The following is a 21,822-nucleotide window of genomic DNA, read 5'->3' on the forward strand; positions in this document are numbered from 1 at the left end:
GGGTCACTATGGTGATTCCATGTGTGCAGGTGGGGATATCAATCCTAACCCCCAGTAATAACTAGAACACTTCTACTAAACGTGGGAGCCACATATCTTTTGTGAGTTTAAAACCACACAATGTAAAGCATCAGAGACTCGGTGTCAGACAGGACCCTTATTACCTGTTTAGGTGGTTCCCCCCCCCCCCATTTGTTTGCTTGTATTTAATGGATCCAAAACACTGCAGTCATAACCAAACCCTATTGAATATGTCTCTTCAGTCCAGCACGAGCATAAGGGACTCCATGAGAGACAGGGCACACATAACGTCCAGACCCATGTCGGCACCTTGCACCTGCAAGGGAGATTTAATTGTGCTTTCTAACATCAGAAAAACACTAGAAAACTTTTACATTTTGACTAAATCTATGAATGAGTTATTTTACAGTGTCTCTTAAATGCTACTGCTAACCCTAACTTGTATTAAAGTTTGGCTGTGGATGAAATAGGGTAGTGTTCGTTCTTATTGATTTACTGAGTAAAAGGGTAGTAATACAAGACTGGGTGAGGAACACAAGACTGTTGCTTTGTTTTCATCAGTTCCCATTTGGAAAACCGCATTTAGACATTACATTACAATACTGACTTGGGACTGGTTAATTTTAACAAGGGTTCATTATGCACCAGATTTTAAATTTAACAGTAATGTTGGCTGAACTAAAACAAAACCCTGAAGAAACAAAGGGGATAACATTATAAACAACTCAGTCACTCATGAGATTATTATAGTGTAACTGATATCACAGTCATGAGACTAATATAGTGTAACTGATAACGTCACAGTCATGAGATTAATATAGTGTAATTGATAACGTCACAGTCATGAGATTAATATAGTGTAACTGATAACATTACACAGTCAGTCATGAGATTAATATAGTGTAACATAACGTCACAGTCATGAGATTAATATAGTGTAACTGATAACATTACACAGTCAGTCATGAGATTAATATAGTGTAACATAACGTCACAGTCATGAGATTAATATAGTGTAATTGATAACGTCACGGTCATGAGATTAATATAGTGTAATTGGTACCATCACACAGTCATGAGATTAATAAAGTGTAACTGATAATGTCACAGTCATAAGATTAATATAGTGTAATTGATAACGTCACAGTCATGAGATGAATATAGTGTAACTGATAACATCACAGTCAGTCATGAGATTAATATAGTGTATCATAACGTCACAGTCATGAGATTAATATAGTGTAATTGATAACGTCACGGTCATGAGATTAATAGTGTAATTGATAACATCAGTCATGAGATTAATATAGTGTAATTGGTACCATCACACAGTCATGAGATTAATAAAGTGTAACTGATAATGTCACAGTCATAAGTTTAATATAGTGTAACTGATAATGTCACAGTCATGAGATTAATATAGTGTAATTGATAACGTCACAGTCATGAGATTAATATAGTGTAATTGATAACGTTACAGTCATGAGATTAATATAGTGTAACTGATAACGTCACAGTCATGAGATTAATATAGTGTAATTGGTACCATCACACAGTCATGAGATTAATAAAGTGTAACTGATAATGTCACAGTCATAAGATTAATATAGTGTAAATGATATAATAAAGTATTGAGATTAATATAGTGTAACTGATAACATCACAGTCAGTCATGAAATTAATATAGTGTAACTGATAACGTCACACAGTGAGTCATGGGTCTAATATAGTGTAACTGATAACATCACACAGTCATGAGATTAATATAGTGTAACTGATAATGTCACAGCCATTTATGACATTAATATAGTGTAACTGATTTCACACTGTCATGAGATTAATATAGTGTAATTGATACCATCACACAGTCATGAAAATATAGTGTAACTGATAACGTCACAGTCATAAGATTAATATAGAGTAACTGATATAATAAAGTATTGAGATTAATATAGTGTAACTGAAAACATCACACAGTCACTCATGAGATTAATATAGTGTAACTGATAAATTCATAGAGTAATGAGATTAATATAGTGTAACTGATAACGTCACAGCCATTCATGAGATTAATATAGTGTAACTGATAACATCACAGTCAGTCATGAGATTAATATAGTGTGCTATAACATCACAGTTAGTCCTGAGATTAATATAGTGTTAGTGATAACATTACAGTACAATGTTATTGTTAAATTCAAGGCTCTTTTGAATTTCATGGTATTACAGTGTGCTTCCCTACCAATCTTCACATCATTGTCATCTACTGCCCTCCAGGTTCCCTACATCACTTCATTGATGAGCTCGACATCCTCCTGAGTCAATTCCCCATTGAAGGAAATCCACTCATTCTCCTTGGAGACTTCAACCTTCCATCAGACAAGCTGCATTCCTCCTGCATCCTTATGCTATTGACAGTATTTGATCTCACCCTCAACCCCTCTCTTCTCCGACTCACAAAGTGGGCAATGTTCTGGACCTGATCTTCACCCGCACCACCACAACATCAGACATCGCAGTCACCCCCCTCCACCTCTCGGACCATCACTGTCTATCCTTCTCTCTCTCCCTTCCTTCTCTTTCCATCCAGTCCTCTCCAACATGTTCCTCCTCCTTCTGTCACAATCTGTACTCCATAACTCCCTCTTCCCTTACTTCTACTATTTTGTCCACCCTTCCTCACCCTGACTCTCTATCCTCTCTCGCTTTGGATACAGTTAAAAATACACGGTATAACTTGCAGTGAAATTGCTCTGTCCAAATTGAGGAAAAAAATGGGTGCATAGGGAAATATATCTATCTATCTATCTATCTATCTATCTATCTATATATATACACAAAAATATATTAACAATGTATGTATAATATATGTATAATATGTATATATACACAATGTACAATGTATATATGGATATATGGATATGTGTATGTACACAATGTACAGTTCCAGCTTACAAATTTACAGATTTAGAGTCACATGATGGTGGTGGTCCCCACAGTTAATCAGTTTCCCTGATTCAGGGCCCGAATGGCCTGTGGGAAGTCTCTCTCTACTGGTCTTCAGGGAACGAAAGCGCTTCCCTGACCTCAACAGAGAGAAGAGCCTATTGTTGGGATGGGTGGGGTCCTTCACAATCCTCCTGGCCTTGGTCTGGCACCGCTTGTAATAGATGGTCTGCAGGTCAGGAAATTCCGTATGAGTGATGTGCTCTGCTGAACGCACCACCCTTTGGAGTGCTTGTCTGTCCTGCTTGGTGCTGTTCCCAAACCAGACTGTGATGTTCCCCGTGAGGATGCTCTTGGTAGTGCAGGTGTAGAAGCTCCGCAGTACCTTGGAGGGCAGTCTGAAGTCTCAGGCGTCTGAAGTGGTAAAGACGCTGATGAGCCTTCTTTGCCAGGGAGTTGGTGTGGCGGGACCAGGACAGGTCTTGCGAGATGTGAACTCCAAGGTACCTGAAATTATCTACTCTCTCCACTGTGGTTCCATTGATCCTCACAGGTTAGTAGTGCCGCTCCTGCTTCTTGCTGCAGTCCACAATCAGCTCCTTTGTCTTGTTGATGTTTAGGAGGAGATTATTTTCCTGGCACCAGTTTTCCAGGTGTTTAATCTCCTCCAGGTAGGCCCTCTCATCGTTGTCCGAGATCAGACCCATGACAACGGTGTCGTCAGCAAACTTGACAATGATGGTGGAGCTGGAAGTGGCTGTGCAGTCGTAGGTGTACAGTGAGTAGAGCAGGGGGCTTAGGACACAACCCTGAGGAGCTCCAGTGCTGAGGGTGAGGGTGGATGAGACAGTTGCCCACCCGTACTGATTGTGGTCTGTGTGTTAAGAAATTGGAGATCCAGTTGCACAGGGATGTATGCAGTCCTAGATCCTCCAACTGAGTAGTGAGTAGGGAGGGGATGATAGTGTTAAATGCTGAACTGTAGTTGACAAACAGCATTTTAACATAATTACCCTTCCCTTTGTCCAGGTGGGTCAGTGTGGTGTGGCGCAGATGTGCAATTGCATCATCAGTGGAGTGGTTCTGGTGGTATGCAAACTGCAGTGGGTCCATGGAGGCTGGCAGTGAAGAGGTGATGAACTCTCTGACTAGCTTTTCAAAGCACTTCATCACAACTGATGTGAGGGCAACAGGGCGGTAGTCATTGAGGCCAGAAGGTCGAGGTTTCTTTGGGACAGGGATGGTGGTGGATTGCTTGAAGCTGGATGTTAGGATTAGGGTTCAAGAGATCAGGGTTAAAAAGGTTAGGGTTAGAGAGGTCAAGGTTAAAAAGGTTAGGGATAAGATTGGGTTTAGAGAGGTCAGGGTTAAAAAGGTTAGTGTGTGTTTGTTGCAGTGTGTGATGTGCTCTGTAAACAAGGAATGTGTGTTAATATGCTTCTCTGATCCAGGTGTCCAGGTGATTTACCTCTGCTCCAGTTATGTTAATATGCAGGTACAATTACCTTTTTGTTTTTCAGTGGTGTCACGAATTCACAATGGATTAAACACAATCTGATTTATGCTGACTACATGAATGTTATTGGGTTTGTCTGGCATAACTAAGCAACCCCTTTAGGGGGAGCACTTGAGCTGTACTCACATGTTTGACATAAAGAGGAACGTTACAGCTCTAATGAAGATATTTTGGGCTCTTGTAGCTGCTGGCTCTCACACACCAACACACACACAAGCTCTGCAGTACTGATGTGGGTTAAGTGACCATGACTCACTGTTCAGTACCGATGTGGGTTAAGTGACCGTGACTCACTTGTTGAGTACCGATGTGGGTCAAGTGACCATGACTCACTTGTTCAGTACCGATGTGGGTTAAGTGACCGTGACTCACTTGTTCAGGCCTTTACTTCACTTTAACGGCGAGTCTGTGCTACTTCTTTCCTGTAGGAAAAAGCACATATTGTCCACAAGAGGGAGCACTCACACACAAGCAGAGATGAGAAACGTGTGTGTGTGTGAAGACAGGCAGACAGACACACACACACACCCCTCCACTGAGTCATTGAGAATCACACATTTGGTCTGTTCTCTGTTCAGGGCTTGTATTCATGAAGCATATACATACTGACAGGTTTGTAATGCAATGTGTCTCATGGTCATTCTTTTGTTTTCATTTTTACAGGGATAAAAAAAGATGGTGACACAGGCGGACGTGTGCATTTCTTCTGCCGCTGCGTTTGGATGGACACATGTGGCCCTTAAGGGTGCATGAGGAACAAACCTTTCATATGTCCTGTGTGTATGCACGGTGCTACAACCGCTACATCACCTCCACCTGTAGCTCCCCCGGCATACACAGCCCAGCTACACAGACAAGAGAACCATTTTTTCTCACAGAAATTGTCATGTCTGTCTGATTCTCCTGTGACGTATGAAGATACTCTGCTGTAAAAACCTGGCGATGAAAAATAACACGGGCACATAGGCTACAAAGCCTGTTCTTCTCTCTCTCACACACACACACACACACACACACACACACACACACACACACACACACACACACACACACACACACACACACACACACACACACACACACACACACACACACACACACACACACACCTTTGAAGGCAATAAATGTCTGTTCTCCACGGCAACAATGTCTCTGTGGTAACAGGACCCCAACATTCTATATGATGTCACTGAGAAAGCTCCATCCACATGAAGGAATGATGTCATAGCGAATAAACAATCAGTCTCCTTTTACCATCCAATCACATGTATGATATAAAGAGTTCATCCACTCAGACACCTCCACATCCACCGGAGCACAAAATACTGATTAAAAACAACTGTGAGTAAAATAATAACATGAATACCATAATACTACAAAACGGGACAAGAATCGGCCTCTGCTCCTTGCTCAGAAAGAAGACTTGTTCTCATAACTCTCAGATACATCATTTGGGCTAAAATAATGTAATACAATAACATAATGACAATAGAATTTTAAGTCAAAGAATATGAAAGTATGTCCACAATCTGAAAGCTTCTTTTGGGTTCCCATGCGTCTGAGAGTGTTTCTTCCATGTAGCGCTGGTAGGGGTTTTCTTACATGATTTTTCCACAATACAGGTAGATAATTAACAAAAACAATTTGTTTTGTTTTTTTCCTCTGAAATGTAGTCGTTTATCAGTTGTTAGTGTTCTTTAGACAAAGTCTTTAAATTTGCCATTCCCATCAGTTTATCGATTTCAATATTTCCATCCGTAAATATGCTGGGTTCCCCAGGTTCTTCTGCTCTGTCATGTAATGCTGTGGTAATGTTCCCCAAGTTCTTCTGCTCTGTGATGTAATGCTGTGATGATGTTCCCCAGGTTCTTCTGCTCTGTCAGGCCCTCGATCTGCGCAAAAGCGCGCACGCACATGCACACGCACACACACACACACACACACACACACACACACACACCATAAAAATGACCAGTGTCCCTTTTACACAATGATTTGATTATCATTTGATAAAAATTTCTATTGAATTTTATTCCTAAAACAGGTGCACAATACACAATTAGGATTAAAGATCACTACACAGTTAGCATTAAGATTAAAGATAACTACACAACTAGGATTAGGGTTAAAGATCACTGTCCAATTAGGATTAGAGTTAAAGATCACTGGACAATTAGGATTAGGGTTAAAAATCACTGTACGATTAGGATGAATTTCTGGGCTTGGCAACAAACATCAGCTCAGCGATGAATCCCTACACGCCTGTGATGATGTAATGTTAGTGGTTCAGCTGCAATTTTCCCTCTCTGTGATGTAATGATGTGATGATGTAATGTTAGTGGCTCAGCTGCGATTTTCCCGTTAAGTGGTTTAACTGGGAAGCACCCGCCTGCATTATATGTGAACACAATCGTAATTCTGTTGTCAGAACTTTAACCACAACAATATTTTACACTTATGTCACTAAACTGGTTCATTATTATTAGGTTTTCTTCCTTTTTCTGTGTAAATAAATCAAAATTTGTGAAAATACAATATCTTGTTTCCATTCACAAATAATGCTCATTGTGCACTGCTCACTGGAGCTGAGATCAAATAAATCCCAAATGGTTTGCTGGGTTGGACTCAGCCCATTGTGATAGTATAAACGTCTCCACTATAATAGTGAATACACTCCAGCTATGAACAGAACCAAAAACTATTACTGATTACCATTACAGCACACTACAGAGGCTGAGCAATTATTATATTATTGATTACTATACAGCGCACTACAGAGGCTGTGCTGTTTTTATATTATTGATTACCATACAGCACACTACAGAGGCTGTGCTGTTTTTATATTATTGATTACCATACAGCACACTACAAAGGCTGAGCAGTTTTCATGGAGCCAGTGTTCTTGAATTTATTCATAACACACGAGTCTAAGGCCTAGTCCACTAACTAATTAGAAACAGCATCTCTGTTTTCAAAAGTGTTGCCCATTCATCCACTAAAATAGTACTTTCCACCACAGAAAATGTTTTTTCAAATCCATTCTCTAAAGTGGGCAATTGTAAGAACAGACTTGGTGTAGATAAGGAAAAACTTTGTTTTTAGAAAACAGTGATGTAAGGTTGTCATGTGATCTCTGCAGTAGGCACTTTCATCTCTGGATTAGCAGCTCGACTTTATCTCCATCTCTCTCTTTTCTTACCATTTTCACTACATGTTGCTGCTACATTACACATGACTGCAGCATGTAATCAAAGTCCTGTGGCAGAAATGGCGTATGAGTCATGGGTCAGAGACACTTGCTAACAGAAAACACCAAAATAAAAAAAATCCCAGAGTTAGTGTGTATTAGACCTGAACAATATTGCACCTTAAAAATAATAAACACAAGGTTTATTTGACACTGTCCCTGCTGACTGAAATATGAAGGACTATGGTAGAGGAATGAGTGTAAGAATTACTGCTAAAATGTCACCATGGTTACAAACTGAGGACAGGTAACGTGAGGACAGGTAAGATGAGTGCAAAAATTACTGCTAAAATATCACCATGGTTACAAACTGAGAACAGGTAATGTGAGGACAGGTAAAATGAGATTAAGGTGACATAAGGCTGAGGTAAGGCACCGTTTGACAGGAGCAGCTCAGCTGTGTTAATGCCACAGTAACACCCCGTTGACACACAGCGAGCATCACCTTAAAAACTCAAAGATATCTGAGAAGATTGTATGTGAGCCTGTCGTTCAAAGGATGGTGCTCTCGTGTGGTAGAGGGAGATCTACATCACACTGGCAGTGACTACACAGGAAAATGTCTCTTGTCTGATGACTAGATGAGCCCAAAATCCACTGACAACAACCAAGATCTAGCAGCGGGTAGTCTGGACATAGAAGAACCTCAAATAACCTCAGCATGCTCAGGTTTCACTAACAAGTTCTTCACTACTTCTAGTATTCTTTCCCAGTGGGATGCATTTCCTCTATTTCCTCCATGTGGAAAACAAATGTTTATAAAAACAGAGCACTTCAACCCAAATAAAGTGTCAATGGAAAAATTAAAAACACCTCAAACACAAAACAATGAGTTAAGAACAGCATAGGTTTAGGAACAGCAGAGGTTTAAGAACAGCATAGGTTTAGGAACAGCAGAGGTTTAAGAACAGCATAGGTTTAGGAACAGAGGGTTTACTTACATTTGATCTCGCCATGTTCAGCCCCGTTCTGACTGCTCCTGATATGCAACAGTAGGCTTGGCTGGTCTGCTAGTAAGGGCGAGCTGGAAGAAACACACACACACGCACACAAATACACACACACACACACACACGCACACACACGCACACACACGCACACACACGCACACACACATACACGCACACACACACACAGGAACATGATCACAAACAAATACTCAGAGAGACAGATGCATACACACAAACACAGATATACACAAGCACACATCACAGACACAAACATGCAAACACAGAAACATGCGGACACAGACACAAAGACATACCAACAAACACACACAAAAGCACAAATACAGATGTACAAACATAGATACACAAACAGAAACGCAAGAAATATTTCAGGACTCAGATCTTCTGATGACAGACTATGCTGTATGTCAGTGTAAAGTGATAATGTGTCAAAACCAGACTTCTGTTGTACAGGCAGAGTTTTAAATAAAAAAATACTACAAACCTTAATCCTAACATTAGCCTGCTATGCCTAATCCTAACATTAGCCTGCAAACCCTAATCCTAACACTAGCCTGCTATGCCTAATCCTAACACTAGCTAGCTAATCCTAGCACTAGCCTGCTAATCCTAATCCTAACACTATCTTGTGAACTCTAATCCTAATACTAGCTAGCTAATCCTAATCCTAGCACTATCCTGCTAATCCTAATCCTAGCACTAGCCTGCTAACCTTAGCTAACTTTAACTAATGTGTAAAGTCAAATTTGCCTGCATTAATATGTTTGTGTGCTTTAGTTTATTTGTAAACAGCAAATCATTTCTAATTAGAAATGTTAATCTCATCAGGACAAATTCTTCACAGGAAAATAATGCTCAGAATAATGAGCAGACGAAAGAACTTCCCACCAGTGACGGCTACTTTCGTTTTATGTAGCTCATGACAATGATAATGAAGTGAACACATGCTAAGTAGATTCTGACAATGACAGAAGACAGTGATGGTGTTATCTTAACATCACCAAAGGCTCGTTAATGCAGAGTTCGTGGTGTGTTACTGATAACTAAGTCCATAAATAATTTTAGTTGCTGAGGTTCACTGTGTTAATGGTAACCATGGTAACTAATGCCATAAACAATGTTTGTGAAGGGAACCTCATAAAGGTTCACTTGGAAAGTCTTGGAAAGTTACCATAAAATAAGTCTCCTTTGTTGACTAACACACATATGCTTTTGCTAAACTTTGTCTACAAATACATACACATGCTTCTGCTAAACTAAAAATGTTTTCCATTGTACAGTTTAACCTAAACCAATATAGGAGTACTGAAAAAAAAAGTATATCCAAATAGTACTGTACAGTACTGTACTTACATATAGTACTGAAGTTCATAATGTTAATACCAGTAGTGAAGTTCATAATGTTAATACCAGTACTGGAATTCAAAATGTTAATACCAGTTCTGGAGTTCACTGGTGATCAGCATCTATCATCCTCCTTCTGCACAATAAGATCAAATAGTAAAGTTCTCCTGTCTTACCTTGTGCTTTGGACACCTCAAAGAGAAATTGTCTTCATTCAGATAGCAGTCTTAAGAGAGAAAATATGTCAGTGAGTCCAGTCTTATGTTCAAATGCACAACATTATAGTTAATTAGCTGAGGTCCACATATCCTGCTCACCTGCTTCTCCAGCACACAGGTAATGATAACGCAGGGTGCAGCCTTTACTGTAGCAGCCCAGAGTGGAACCGGCCATTTCACAATGAGAACAATTCTGTCAACAAGCACAACATGATCAAAAACAGGACACAGTCCAGCATTCACATGGCACATTTTAAAAAGGTTAATTTTGACTGGAAACAACTACCTCTGTTCAGTATGTCTCATTATAATCAAAGCTGTACTGCATTGCATTTCCACGTGTACACAGCGTGGGTTTTTCCCCAATAAAATGTTTAAATATCAGTGCTATACATGTGGCACCCAGCACAGGTACTCAAAACAAAACTCATCTAACTCACCATTTCTCTGGCTCCATCTAGTGCCTCCTGCAAGCCATACAGTCTCCCGTTGACCAAGTAAACCCCACTAGTCCAGACGATGCAGCTCTCATGCACCCACAGTTCACTGGGGTCTAAAGGAACCAGCGGGAGCTGCGCCAGCTGAGCCATGGGACCAAGGGAATCCAGGCTGGGGGGTGGGGGCTGGAATGGCAATGATGCTTTACTGTTGATTGGAATAGTGCGTGGCAAATCTTCACTTGATTTGTGTCTCCTTTTAAAACGGGGATGGGAGGTCAATTTTCTATGCTGCGGTCGTTGCTGCAGGTCTTCTGGTTTCTGTTTCTGGGTGATCTCAATCTCCAGGTCAGGGGGCTTTAACATCAATGGTGCAACATCTGGCATCAGATCCCAGTTTTGTGCTGTTGTGGAACTGCTCATTTTGGCACTCAGACATGGCAGGTCTTCACCTGCTGCTGGAGAAGCAGTGCCAACAGTAGTAGCAGGGGATGCAAGGTTTGTGGTTTGACTTACTGTGCAATCACTGTCTGCTGATTTGATGTTTGGAGGATGCGGTAACTGAGTATCTGGGGCAGTTAATTCTGATGAAACAGAAGAGAAATTTGATCCAGAATTAGCTGCACCAGTGTGTGACAAGATCTGTCGAATTTGGGGTTGGTTCTTTGGGAACTTTGCGGCATACTCAGCTGGATAGAAGGGTCCATAGAGATCTCCAAGGTTCTTGTAATTAGCCCATTTCTGACAAAGGCAACATAGAAAATGACCAGTGTGGCCACTCTCAGATATCACAGGGCCTGGGAGGACATATCCAGATGTAGGAAGTAACTTTCCTGACTGCATGGCTGAATCAGACTGTTCAGCAGTCCCCTTTTCCTGTAGCCTCTCAGTTTCTTTCTCTTTTCTGACCATCTGAGAAGCAACAACACTTGAAGGACCATCAACTCCAGAACCACTTACTTTGCCTGCACCTTTTGATTTCTCATCTTCAGAATTGACTATAGTACACACAGCTCCAATCTCAACTATTTTTCTTTCTACGTGTATGTATGGAGAGAAAACCTTTTTTCTTGTGTCTTGTAAACTTCCACTCAGGCCTGCATTTCCTCCACTGCCAGTTTGTGGATCCAGGTCTTCTTTAGAATCTAGTCCTCTCCTCCTCCTCCACTGCCTGCCTCTTGAACCAGCCCCTTCATTCCCCTCTTTCCCCTTCCTCTGTTTGTGCTTTATCGGCTTCATGTCTACCTCTGGCTGGTTGTCCTCACTCTCCACATCCACCTTTGCTGGCTGGGTCATGACAGCAAGATCCAGAGACGGGCAGGGTTTCTGTTCAGGTAGTACTGAAGCAGTGACTGCTTCCTCTGTGGTGCTGGAGGTTGGTGTGGTCGGCAGAGCAGTAGCAGTAACAGGACCAGCAGCAGGAGGAGGGGGAGGAGGGGTGTGAGGGGCTACAGGAGTGCTGGACATGGCAGTCTGGACTTGGACTTGTACACGTTTTTGCTTATTCACACTTCCTACCGGCCGCCCCTTTTTTTTGCCGGATGGGAAATAACCTTTGGGAACAATGTTCTCTGGTGGTTTGGATTCTCCCATTCTGGAAGAGGTTAACTGATGCTGTGGAGCCCTGGAGAGGAGGTGGTGTCCTGGGCTTTGGCTATGGGGTGGGGTTGCTCCATAGAAATCCCCTCCAGCATAATCATCAAAACCTATGCCAGTCTCTTGAAGTTTCTGCCTTAGCAGGTTAGCAGCAGACTGCTCCCCTCTCCTTGTCTCCAACTGTTGGTAAGTATTTGTAAACTGCTGTATGTCAGATAACACAGATGAGGACGGAGGAGGAGAGCCTTGCACAGGTCGAGGTAAAGGAGGTGGTGGGGGCAGGGGTCCCAATAGTGTAAAGTCATCCTTATCAGCTTCACTGGTCCCAGGCCCAGAAGATACAGCAGTGCCCAACCCAAAGTCGAAGTCTGTTGGCAAGTTTCTAAGGGTACTATTGGAGGATCCTGTCATGCTCTGTTTGAGAACTTGAGAATCACAAGAATATGCATCTTCTGCTCTGTAGGGCAAAAGATCATCTAAAGAGTGAGCTTCATCAAGGTAAGGCAAACACCCTCCTTCTCTGTGAGGTGTACTAGAGAAAGTCGCTCCAATCTCTGGGTCAGGTATGTCAGAGCTGTAATGTGATAGATCTGGGTAATCAGCATCTACATGACTGTTATTGTAACTGGATTTCTTATTTGGGGTAATTTTTTGTACTATTGCTTCCAGTTTTAAGCCCCGTCCCCTCCTTGGAGGCAGAATCTTAGTTTTCCCTTGTGGAGGTGAATTAGTGCTTGGTGTTGGATATAGTGTGCTAGGGGAAGACAGTTTGAGACAAGGGTCTACATTCGCTGAATCACTTTCATTTAGATGTCTAGATTCAGAATGGGATAATGGAGAGTGATAGCATGGCCCACCTCTGTGACTGGAAAAATCCTGATGCAGCCTCTTGGCAGGAATTGGAGAAATAAAAGAACGAACTCTCCTTCTCATCATTAATGGGTTAGTTTCTGCTGACCCTCCAGGTTTAGTTGAGCGGGTCCCTTGGTGAATACCTGGGACTGTATTACCACTATTGGGACCACCTGAACCAACAGCAATGGCAGCTGCAGCAGGGTGGAATGCTTTGGCTGATTCTTCTGTAATCTCTCGAGAAATATCTGCCTCCAGTGGTTTGGAACCACTGAATGGTACTGGTTGTGAGCCAACAGACTCATGAGGAACTGTAGATCGCAGGTGTTGGTTTCCAGCTCTTTCTCTATCATAGGATTCCCACACTTTCATATCATAATGAGAACCAGGATAAGAGTGCTGTCTTGGCAAGTGATGCTGATTGGGTGAAACATCAGAAGGAGACTGAATTTTACATTTGTGGTCAGAGTTCTGGGCAGAGTTATAATGGATGGTAATATCTTTAGGTCTATTAGTGTTAGCAGACCAATCAAATCTGTCATCCATGGTGTGAGGGTGCTGAAGAGAGAGAGGGTGTGGGTATGTTTGTAACTTGTTAGCTGGTGGAGGGACATGACTCTGAGATGTTAATGTATGGAATGGATTATGTGAAGGTGGATGAGTGTTCAATTTGGATTCTTCTACTGTATCACTAAGCCCATACGCAACAAAACCAGTATCTGCTTGGGAATAAAGTTTGCATCTGGGCGGTGAGGACAAGGGATTGGCAGAGAGATGGTGCTGAGAGTGGTATAAAGCATTGCTTGGTGTGTCATTGTTCCCTTTGCTACTATTGTGTCTATTCAACTCAGAATTTAAATCCATCGCGGCATTCAGGGACTTACTAGGTTCCTCCTTGGCTAGCAAGGAACTCTGTCCATCTGTAGTGTGTTTTCCTTGATCAGTAGGATTAACCTTTGAAGCGTCACCTGCTTCTTGTTCTCTTTTATTGTTCAAATCCTCCTTATTACATTTTTGCTCATTCGGTTCAGAGGACAAAAGAGACTGCTGAATAACTGAGGCTCCTGTAGTCCCACACTGACTCCTCTCTTGCTCTGGTGTATTTCGTCGAGATGGAGACACATCACAGATTACTGAGCGCCTTCCTGAGGAAGAGGAGTTCTGAGTATGACTTATGGATTCTGCATTACCAGTTAATGAGTCTGCTTCCTGTAAAAGCAACTGCTGGATGGCAGAAGGTGGGGATGTTAGACTTGGAGCTTTCCTCTGAGGTAAGGAATAGTCTGCCAAATTAATGTGCTTAGGGGGAGTACCTGTAGAGGTATCTGAGCATTGCTGCATATGGGGGGCATTGCTGGGGGACATTGTTGCACCCTTCTCTAGTGATATTCCATGATCCCCCTTTGGCTTTTGTGCTTCAGAATCCCAAGGAGGATGAAGGAGGCCCAGTCCCATCTCATGATCTGCTTCCTGATGCTGATTTTGAGTGTGAGGCTTTCCCAAGGCCATCTGAGGATGAACACTAGCACCTCCCATGACAGACTGGCTCAGCCCATGAGTCCTTATGCTTTCAATCATGCGAAAGGGAAGTCTGGTATGATAATGTGGCTGGGACATATTCTGTGGCTGGTGGTGAGTAGATGCTTGTTCAGGACGTCCATAGCGTCGATCTAAATGATAACCTTGGAGAACCTCTTGCAAAAGACTGGGATATGGTTGTTGCAACTGAGAATTACTCTCCTGGCCTCTTGATCCAACTACTATACCACTTCGACCACCCACTGCCAGGACGCCAGCATCCTTTCTAGGCACTGAACCAAAGTTAGACTGTGAGTGATGGTAATCTTGGTATCTGTTTGGACCCACTGCACCCAATGCTCCAGCCCTTCCCTTGTTCTTTCCACCCATGCAGACATTGTATGGAATCTCAGAACTGCTATATTTATAAGGACCAAGGTGACAATGATTTGAGGACATGCTCTGCCCAAACTCAATTTTAGGGGACACATCATAGTGTGCAGTGTATGTTTCCACACTAATGTCCCCATCTCCATTGTGACTCCCAGAATCCCGAAACATGTTAATGGAGCGTTTCTCATCAGAATAGCTGAGTTTGCTAAGATGATAAGAAGCAGCACAGTGTGGAGATGTGGCCTCTGTTTGTTTAGTTGCCTCAGGATTTTGTTCAGAACGTGCCGAAACAATGACTCCGATAACTCCGATGTTAGACTGTTCTGGAGTGCTTATGGTCTTACTAGAAATGTGTTGTGTGTAGCTTTTCTTATCATCTTTATCATTGTCATTTTGTTTACTTGGGCTTGAATGTTCCACCTTTACCCTGACTATGTTCTGTATATTTTTTCCTTTATCTGGTTCTTGACTGGATGTTTCTTCAGATTCAACTGCGTTTCTTTCATCCTTAATACCTGGGGAATTTTTGTTCCTCAGTCCACTCCTATCATCACTGTGACTAAGATCAGGTTCGGCTGTACAGTTTGATTGTGTTCTGTGTGTAGGAGAGGAGCTGGAGGTCAACGGGGCAGAAGAAGCAGGAGGACAAGCAGGTGCATCTGGGCTGGGTGAAAAAGGGACAACTGAGGGTGGAGAAGATGATGATGGAATTTGGGTTTCTGAAGTCTTAGAAAAAGACTTTGAAACCTGATTAAATGACTGTTTACCAGATACTTCAATGACTCTACCATCCACTTGTACATGCAGCCCAGGACGAATTTGTCCTGTATGGGTTTGGCTGTGAGTTGCAGGATAGTAGCTGGCTGGCTTAGCTTCAGTCCCAGTTCCACCTATCTGTCTAACTTTCTCAAGTTCTGACTGGTCTGTGTGATCTTTCCTGGCCTCCTCTGGCTTAGATCCTAAAATATCTCCACTTTCTTCATTTGCTGAGGTATGACCAGCCAAGCTAGCCATTCGAGGTTTTTGGTGGTTGGCAGCCGACTGCTGTGAGTGAGGCTGATGGGCACCATCTCTGCTTTTCTTCTGAGAGAGCACAGTGTCTGTTAGCTGCATATGTTGGACTGTATTGGGTAAATTAGCCACTTGCGATGTTAGCGCATTGAGGCTATTAAGACCAGGATCCTGTGAGAGCTTGTCCTGTGGGTACAAGGATGAAGCGCCTTCTTCACGTTGTGCACCCCGACTACCCACTCCCATTCGGTTTGGATTTAGGGCATTTGCATTGAGACCAGTAGGTTTACTACCTGCACTGCTACCACAACTACTGATGCTGCTATTGGAGCTGGGGGTTGGGCTAAGCTGAGGCATGGTGTGTGGGGGCCTGCCATGACTGAGGCAACTACGGGGGTGTAAGAGTGACGTCTGTGAAGGTGGCTGTGCAGAGGGGCAGTTGGGAGGGGCAGTGTTACCCAGACCCTCTGAAACCCCCATCAGTGGAGATGAAGAAGAGCTGCAGCTAGGAGAATGGACAACAGATGGAGCAGGTGAAGGGTTAGATATTGGGCTGAAGTTTTGATTCACATGTGTCTGCTGGTTTTGGGAATGCATCGGAGATTTGGATATGTCTTGAGTCGAATGGTGAGGTGTAGCAGGGCTGGAGGAGACAGAGGACTGAGGATTTTTAGGGTGTGCATGGCCAGGAGGTGCATGCTGCATCTTCAAGGAGGCCTCAAACCCATCAAACCCATCATACCCTGCTGTACGACGAACAGCATGCTTGTGAACAGGATGGGACTGAGGGGAATAAGGAGGATGCGTAGAGGATGGGTAGTTCTGTGTCACATTTTCTTGATGTCCAGAGTTGTTTGAAGTGGCAGGACCAGGAGCAGAATTTGGATTAGACTGAGTGGGTGAGTTATTGATTTTGGAATCCACGCTGCCACTGCTGCTGGTCTCATATCGTTGTGGTGGAGAGTTGTACATTCCAGCTGATGCTGTGGGTGCATTAAGAGAAGGGTAGTGGCCAAACTGAGAAGGTATTCTGTGACCAGAGAGAGAATAGGTCCGATGACCTTGATGCAGCCCCTGATGCGAGGGGTATTTCTGACTGGGTTGATGCTGATGCATGTCAGCACCTGAAGCTGGGGTCATGGGGGCATTCTGTGCCACATTAAACTGATGCGAAGGAGAAAATGAACCAGCACCACTATTACCAGAAGAAGCACTGGCACTGTAGTCCATGGGATATGGGGACATCAGGCCAGAGGTGGACCCTGAACCAGACACATGTCTGTACTGGTGAGGTATGTGCCCATCCATATTTGGGTATCCAAATCCTGCTCCATAAGCCCCTCCTCCTCTTCTGTTCCTATCTCTGCCACCCACAGAAAAATAATAATCCATACTTTCCTTTCGGTAAGAGGTGCTACTGCTTCCACTATGGGGTATCTCACCAGCCCCTCGTCTGGACCCATAGCTGTGTACGTGAGGAACCTGTGCTGGGTGCTGCGCCCGCATGTGTAGGTGTTGTCCGTGACTCTGGAGGAGGGACTGGGCTTGATGCAGGGTAGGATAGTCTTCTGTGGTCCTGGGGGAGATCTGAGGCTCAGACAAGTGCGGTGGGTAGTGGGAACCCAACATGTTTCCACCCCTGCTAGGAAACCCCGGCGGAGGAGCTGGACTGTTGGGAAAGTTCTGCATTTTTGTGGTATTAGTGTTTTGGGAAAGAGGTTGTTTGAGAGCAAGACCTTTTCTATCAAAACAAGGAATTCCAAAAGGAATGCCTTGTATTTATATAAATGTTGAATGCCAGAGAATTCACTTACATATAATCTGTGATTCTGTCATGAGAAAAGTCCCATGTTGCTGAATAGCTGCTGTAGCTGATGGATGAAATAATTATCAATGCAATGGCAGATGAAGCGGTAAAAAGTTGGTATAGCAAAAGAAAAAACTCAAACTCTGAACTCCGCCACAAGTAACTGTAACAATCGGATGTTTGGGTGAAAAAATTAGCAGCTGTCACATCCATTCAGATAAGCAGGTGTCAATTCCACTGTATGGTCATAGCAGGCTGGCACTAGATTTGGAATGAAATGGAGTTCCACTGAATAACCAAGAAATAGACTAAGTGATGAAAAACAAAACAAACAAACCCACAATCGCAGCCTAATCTTTCCTCATTGAGCTGAAGAAGTCAGTTATGAATTACTGCAACCATTCTCACCTCAGTGTAACTTCAGTTGTAGTTCATGTAACAAAGTGCTAATTACTAGTTTGTAAGCAAGCACATAGTAGCCATGCACTGAAATTATTACAGTTCACTGGCACATCTTAAAAGCCCTGGATCCCCTACACGACATCACGTGACTCCACTGACATTATTAAGCGTTCTTGTTTTTTCAGATTAACACTTCAAGATTGCACTTCAGTTCCACTGTTCATCTTCCTTATTTCATGCTAACAAAAAACCAACTTTGGTCCCAAGTTTTCTTCTTTCCACAGATATTAGACATTTTCTCTTCAAATGTGTTGTGCATCAGAGTTTGTTCATTGTATAACCCAGTGCAGTCCCTTTCATCCCACTGACGAGGGTTCAGCCAGGCCGCATGGTCCAAACACCAGGCTTAACACACTGAACATTTTGTCCTCATTCTGCTTTATCCCCACATATTTATGTTTTCTTTAAGCAGCAGTAACTGAAAAGAAAACAGAAATAACAAATTAGCTTGTTGTTACAACTGTAATTAAAATTATACTGAATTAATATTGGTTAGTGTGTCGTTCGAGGTTTGTAATAACCCCTCGCTAAGTTAGTGTGAATGTTCATTCACAAACATATTCTGTCTTTGCTTAAATGTGTGTGTGCAATTTTGTTTCAATTGCTATAAATTCCAGAAAATCTTATCTTCTATTTGTCCTCCATTTTTAGAACTTAATCATTTAAATCTGAAAGTATATGAAATGTTTTGCAAGAGAGCAAAATGTTAAAAGTGGATCAGCTTCAGAGTGACAAAAGAAGGGTTGGAGAGAGTGTAGTGGTGTGCAGTGGTGTGCAGTATGCAGTGGTGTGCAATAATATGGATTAGTGTGGGCAGTAGTGTGTATTAGTATGCAGTGGTGTGAAGTAGTGTGTATTAGAGTGCAGTGGTGTGCAGTAGTGTGCATTAATATGGATTAGTGTGGGCAGTAGTGTGGATTAGGTTGGACAGTATTGTGCAGTAGTATGGATTAGAGTGGGCAGTAGTGTGCGGTATTGTGCATTAGTATGGATTAGTGTGGGCAGTAGTGTGAATTTGTGTGGATTAGTTTGGGCAGTAGTGTGCAGCAGTGTGCGGGAGCGTGGGCAATAGTGTGCATTAGTATGGATTAGTGTGGACAGTAGTGTGCACTAGCATGCAGTAGTGTGTGGTAGTGTGGATTATTGTGGGTTAGTTTGGGCAGTAGTGTGCATTAGAGTGCTTTAATGTGCAGTAGTGTGCATTAATGTTACTATGGTCTGAGACAGGTTTCAAGAACACCTGACGAAAATCCTGAAATCCCACCACTGAGTGTTACATAGTAAATGTCAGAGCCAGTGGCAGCTATAATGTGTGTGTGTGTGTGAATGGGTTTTTAATTAGAGCAGGTTCTAATGAGCAGCTCTGCCACTTTAATGGGGTCATTAGTCATGAACCAGCCCTCTGACACGTGTCTATTGTCTCTTCTACAGTGTAGATTACTTTATGGCCAGTGGCTTCAGCTACAGTGGGTCTGCTGTAGAATGACAATGGCTTTGTAAGTCCTTAGGCTTTTCCCTGAAAACCTGACTTCACTAGCCCAAAGACACAAGACAAACGCTGCTTTCCGCATACCATAGTATTTCAATTAACCAACAGGGCTACCTCGTGCCAGACAACAGCAACATAGCAACCAAATCACTTACTGTTACATTTGAACATCATATCGCATCTGCTGACCATGCATTTCACTGCCTTTATTTTCTATATTAAGACTGTTTAGGTGACAGATTCGATGGTGCTCAGAGCATCAGTCCGGGGTCACTCGTGGGGTATACGACAGCAGAGGATGTGGTAAACACGCACACATCCGCATCCAAGCATTTCCACAATCATTCAATTTTAAGATAATAACAACTATAACTTGTCACTTCATAGTTTACCATCTACGTGGTCTTCCATGAATATTTCATGAGTTGACACAGCCAGAACCACCTTATGACGAGGAAGTTTCACATTTCGGAGACTGAGTGGATGTTCTGCCAAATGAACTTTACTAATGCTAGTTATCCTACTTAATCATTATATAGTTGGGTAGTTATATATTATTAATCAAATGTGGGAGACTACCAATCGAGCTTTCGTGTCTGAACCACTGGACGCAAGCAAGTGAAAACTGAAACAATTGTCATTCCTGTGTGCCATTAGCGGTGTGTTTGCTCTTGCTACAGGCTTTCCTTTCCAAATCCTGCCCCTCTGATTTGTGGGCAGCTAGCTGAAGCTAATGAGCTGTTAGCATCGCCGTGCTTATTGTGCAGACGCTGTTCCGGCTACGAATACAATGTCCCCAGTCTGCTACCAACTACAACGCATCTAAGCCTCATCTTTTCTGCGGTATTTTTTCCCTTTGCTACACACACAACAATCACTCAAATTTCTAAAATCGTCTGGCAAATCGTAGAATCGCAGTCCTAATTAGGAATCGCTGAGCTGGCGAGCGACATTGTTATAGCTGGGAGAGATGATGAAAATACAGCCAACTGATGCAGCTAGGCTAGTCCCAATTATGTGCATTAGCTGTGCCAACGGTGCAAGATGAGGTACACCGCAGAAAGGTAACGATTCTGAGCCAACCATGTTTTCAGCAAATCTCGCAACCACGGAGTAGAGGAGTGAGAGTGGCACTGTCGCGCATACCTGCGGGCGCTGCAGGCCCGAGCGCTGAAGGGTTTTGTGTGGGTCCGCTGCCACAACCCCGGGCTCGAGTCGAGACCTCCGCCGCGTCTCCCTCTCCGGCCCCGATACCAGCACACCGAGCCAAAGACGGCGAAATCGGGGGGCCCGTCACAATCTCACAAATACCGGGCCTTTCCTCCAAAAATCCCCTTCTTTTGTTCTCACCTCTAAAAATAACAAGAACACAAGTGGGGTGTCCAGGTCCCGTATCCAGCGAGGTCCATGCACCCCGCCCCCTGCCTGCTCCCTCTCTCACACACCGTTTAGGTGAATCCACCTCGATCTGGTTAAAATTACACGCATTGCTTAAATAGCCAACGTACCCAGTCGAAACGCTTCGGACTTTGCATCACAAATAACAAACCTGTCTCTGGAAACTGTGTACAGGGCTGCTAACGGACACAGCGTGATGTTCGATTTCGTCTTCTGTTAACAGTTTTTTTCCTCTTTTTTGCAAGTGAAAGACCGCCTTGAAAATGCACATACACTCATATTCCCTTACCCCCTCCCACTGCCTCCGCCCCCAGCCCCCGTTCTTCATCAATCCCTTTTCGAAAATGTTTTCCTTTTTTTAGAAGACCACACAAAATTATATTTAAAAAGCAGCAAAGACAACACGGAAACATTAGTTATCCTATTGCAGATTCTTTGTGTCATTCCCTTTGTTAGCATGTCACCTGGTGTAGAGGCAGAAGATGAGAGAGAAAGAGAGGGAGAAAGAGATTAGCTCAAAACTCAGATGCTCAGAGATCAGTCAGAATAGAAATAGCAGCATTGTCGGCAGCATGGCAACTTTTTCTGTTGGAGGATCA

The 21,822-nt window shown here is 43.0% G+C and overlaps 2 protein-coding genes across 2 annotated transcripts in view; one reads left to right on the forward strand and one right to left on the reverse strand.

Annotated features, from left to right (window-relative positions):
• The window catches only part of LOC113589368 (epithelial membrane protein 2-like), a 7,699-nt gene extending 7,211 nt beyond the window's left edge, over positions 1-488 (forward strand). The window contains exon 5 of the mRNA XM_035524872.1: positions 1-488. This exon is cut by the window's left edge and continues 743 nt beyond it. The gene's annotated coding sequence lies outside the window, so the exon portion shown is untranslated.
• A 4,567-nt stretch (positions 489-5,055) lies between these two features.
• Positions 5,056-21,495, reverse strand: tcf20 (transcription factor 20). Its single transcript, XM_027028990.2, has 6 exons — positions 20,972-21,495; positions 10,701-18,754; positions 10,360-10,453; positions 10,219-10,268; positions 8,672-8,754; positions 5,056-6,375 (listed from the first exon to the last, which is right to left on the reverse strand). Exons 2-5 carry the CDS (start codon positions 17,754-17,756, stop codon positions 8,689-8,691), a joined length of 7,266 nt encoding a protein of 2,421 aa, XP_026884791.2. The 5' UTR covers positions 17,757-18,754; positions 20,972-21,495; the 3' UTR covers positions 5,056-6,375; positions 8,672-8,688.
• Positions 21,496-21,822: the final 327 nt, after the last annotated feature.

This window comes from Electrophorus electricus, chromosome 4 (genome assembly GCF_013358815.1).
Source record: "Electrophorus electricus isolate fEleEle1 chromosome 4, fEleEle1.pri, whole genome shotgun sequence".
Lineage (NCBI taxonomy): Eukaryota > Metazoa > Chordata > Actinopteri > Gymnotiformes > Gymnotidae > Electrophorus > Electrophorus electricus.

Excerpts from the sequence above, each read along its gene's own strand:
- tcf20 (XM_027028990.2), bottom strand. The coding sequence starts at position 17,756 with ATGCAGAACTTTCCCAACAGTCCAGCTCCTCCGCCGGGGTTTCCTAGC. Across the intron at positions 10,454-10,700 it reads TAGATGGAGCCAGAGAAATG|AATTGTTCTCATTGTGAAAT; the intron begins GTGAGTTAGATG and ends GCTTGTTGACAG. Across the intron at positions 10,269-10,359 it reads CCTGTGTGCTGGAGAAGCAG|ACTGCTATCTGAATGAAGAC; the intron begins GTGAGCAGGATA and ends TTCTCTCTTAAG.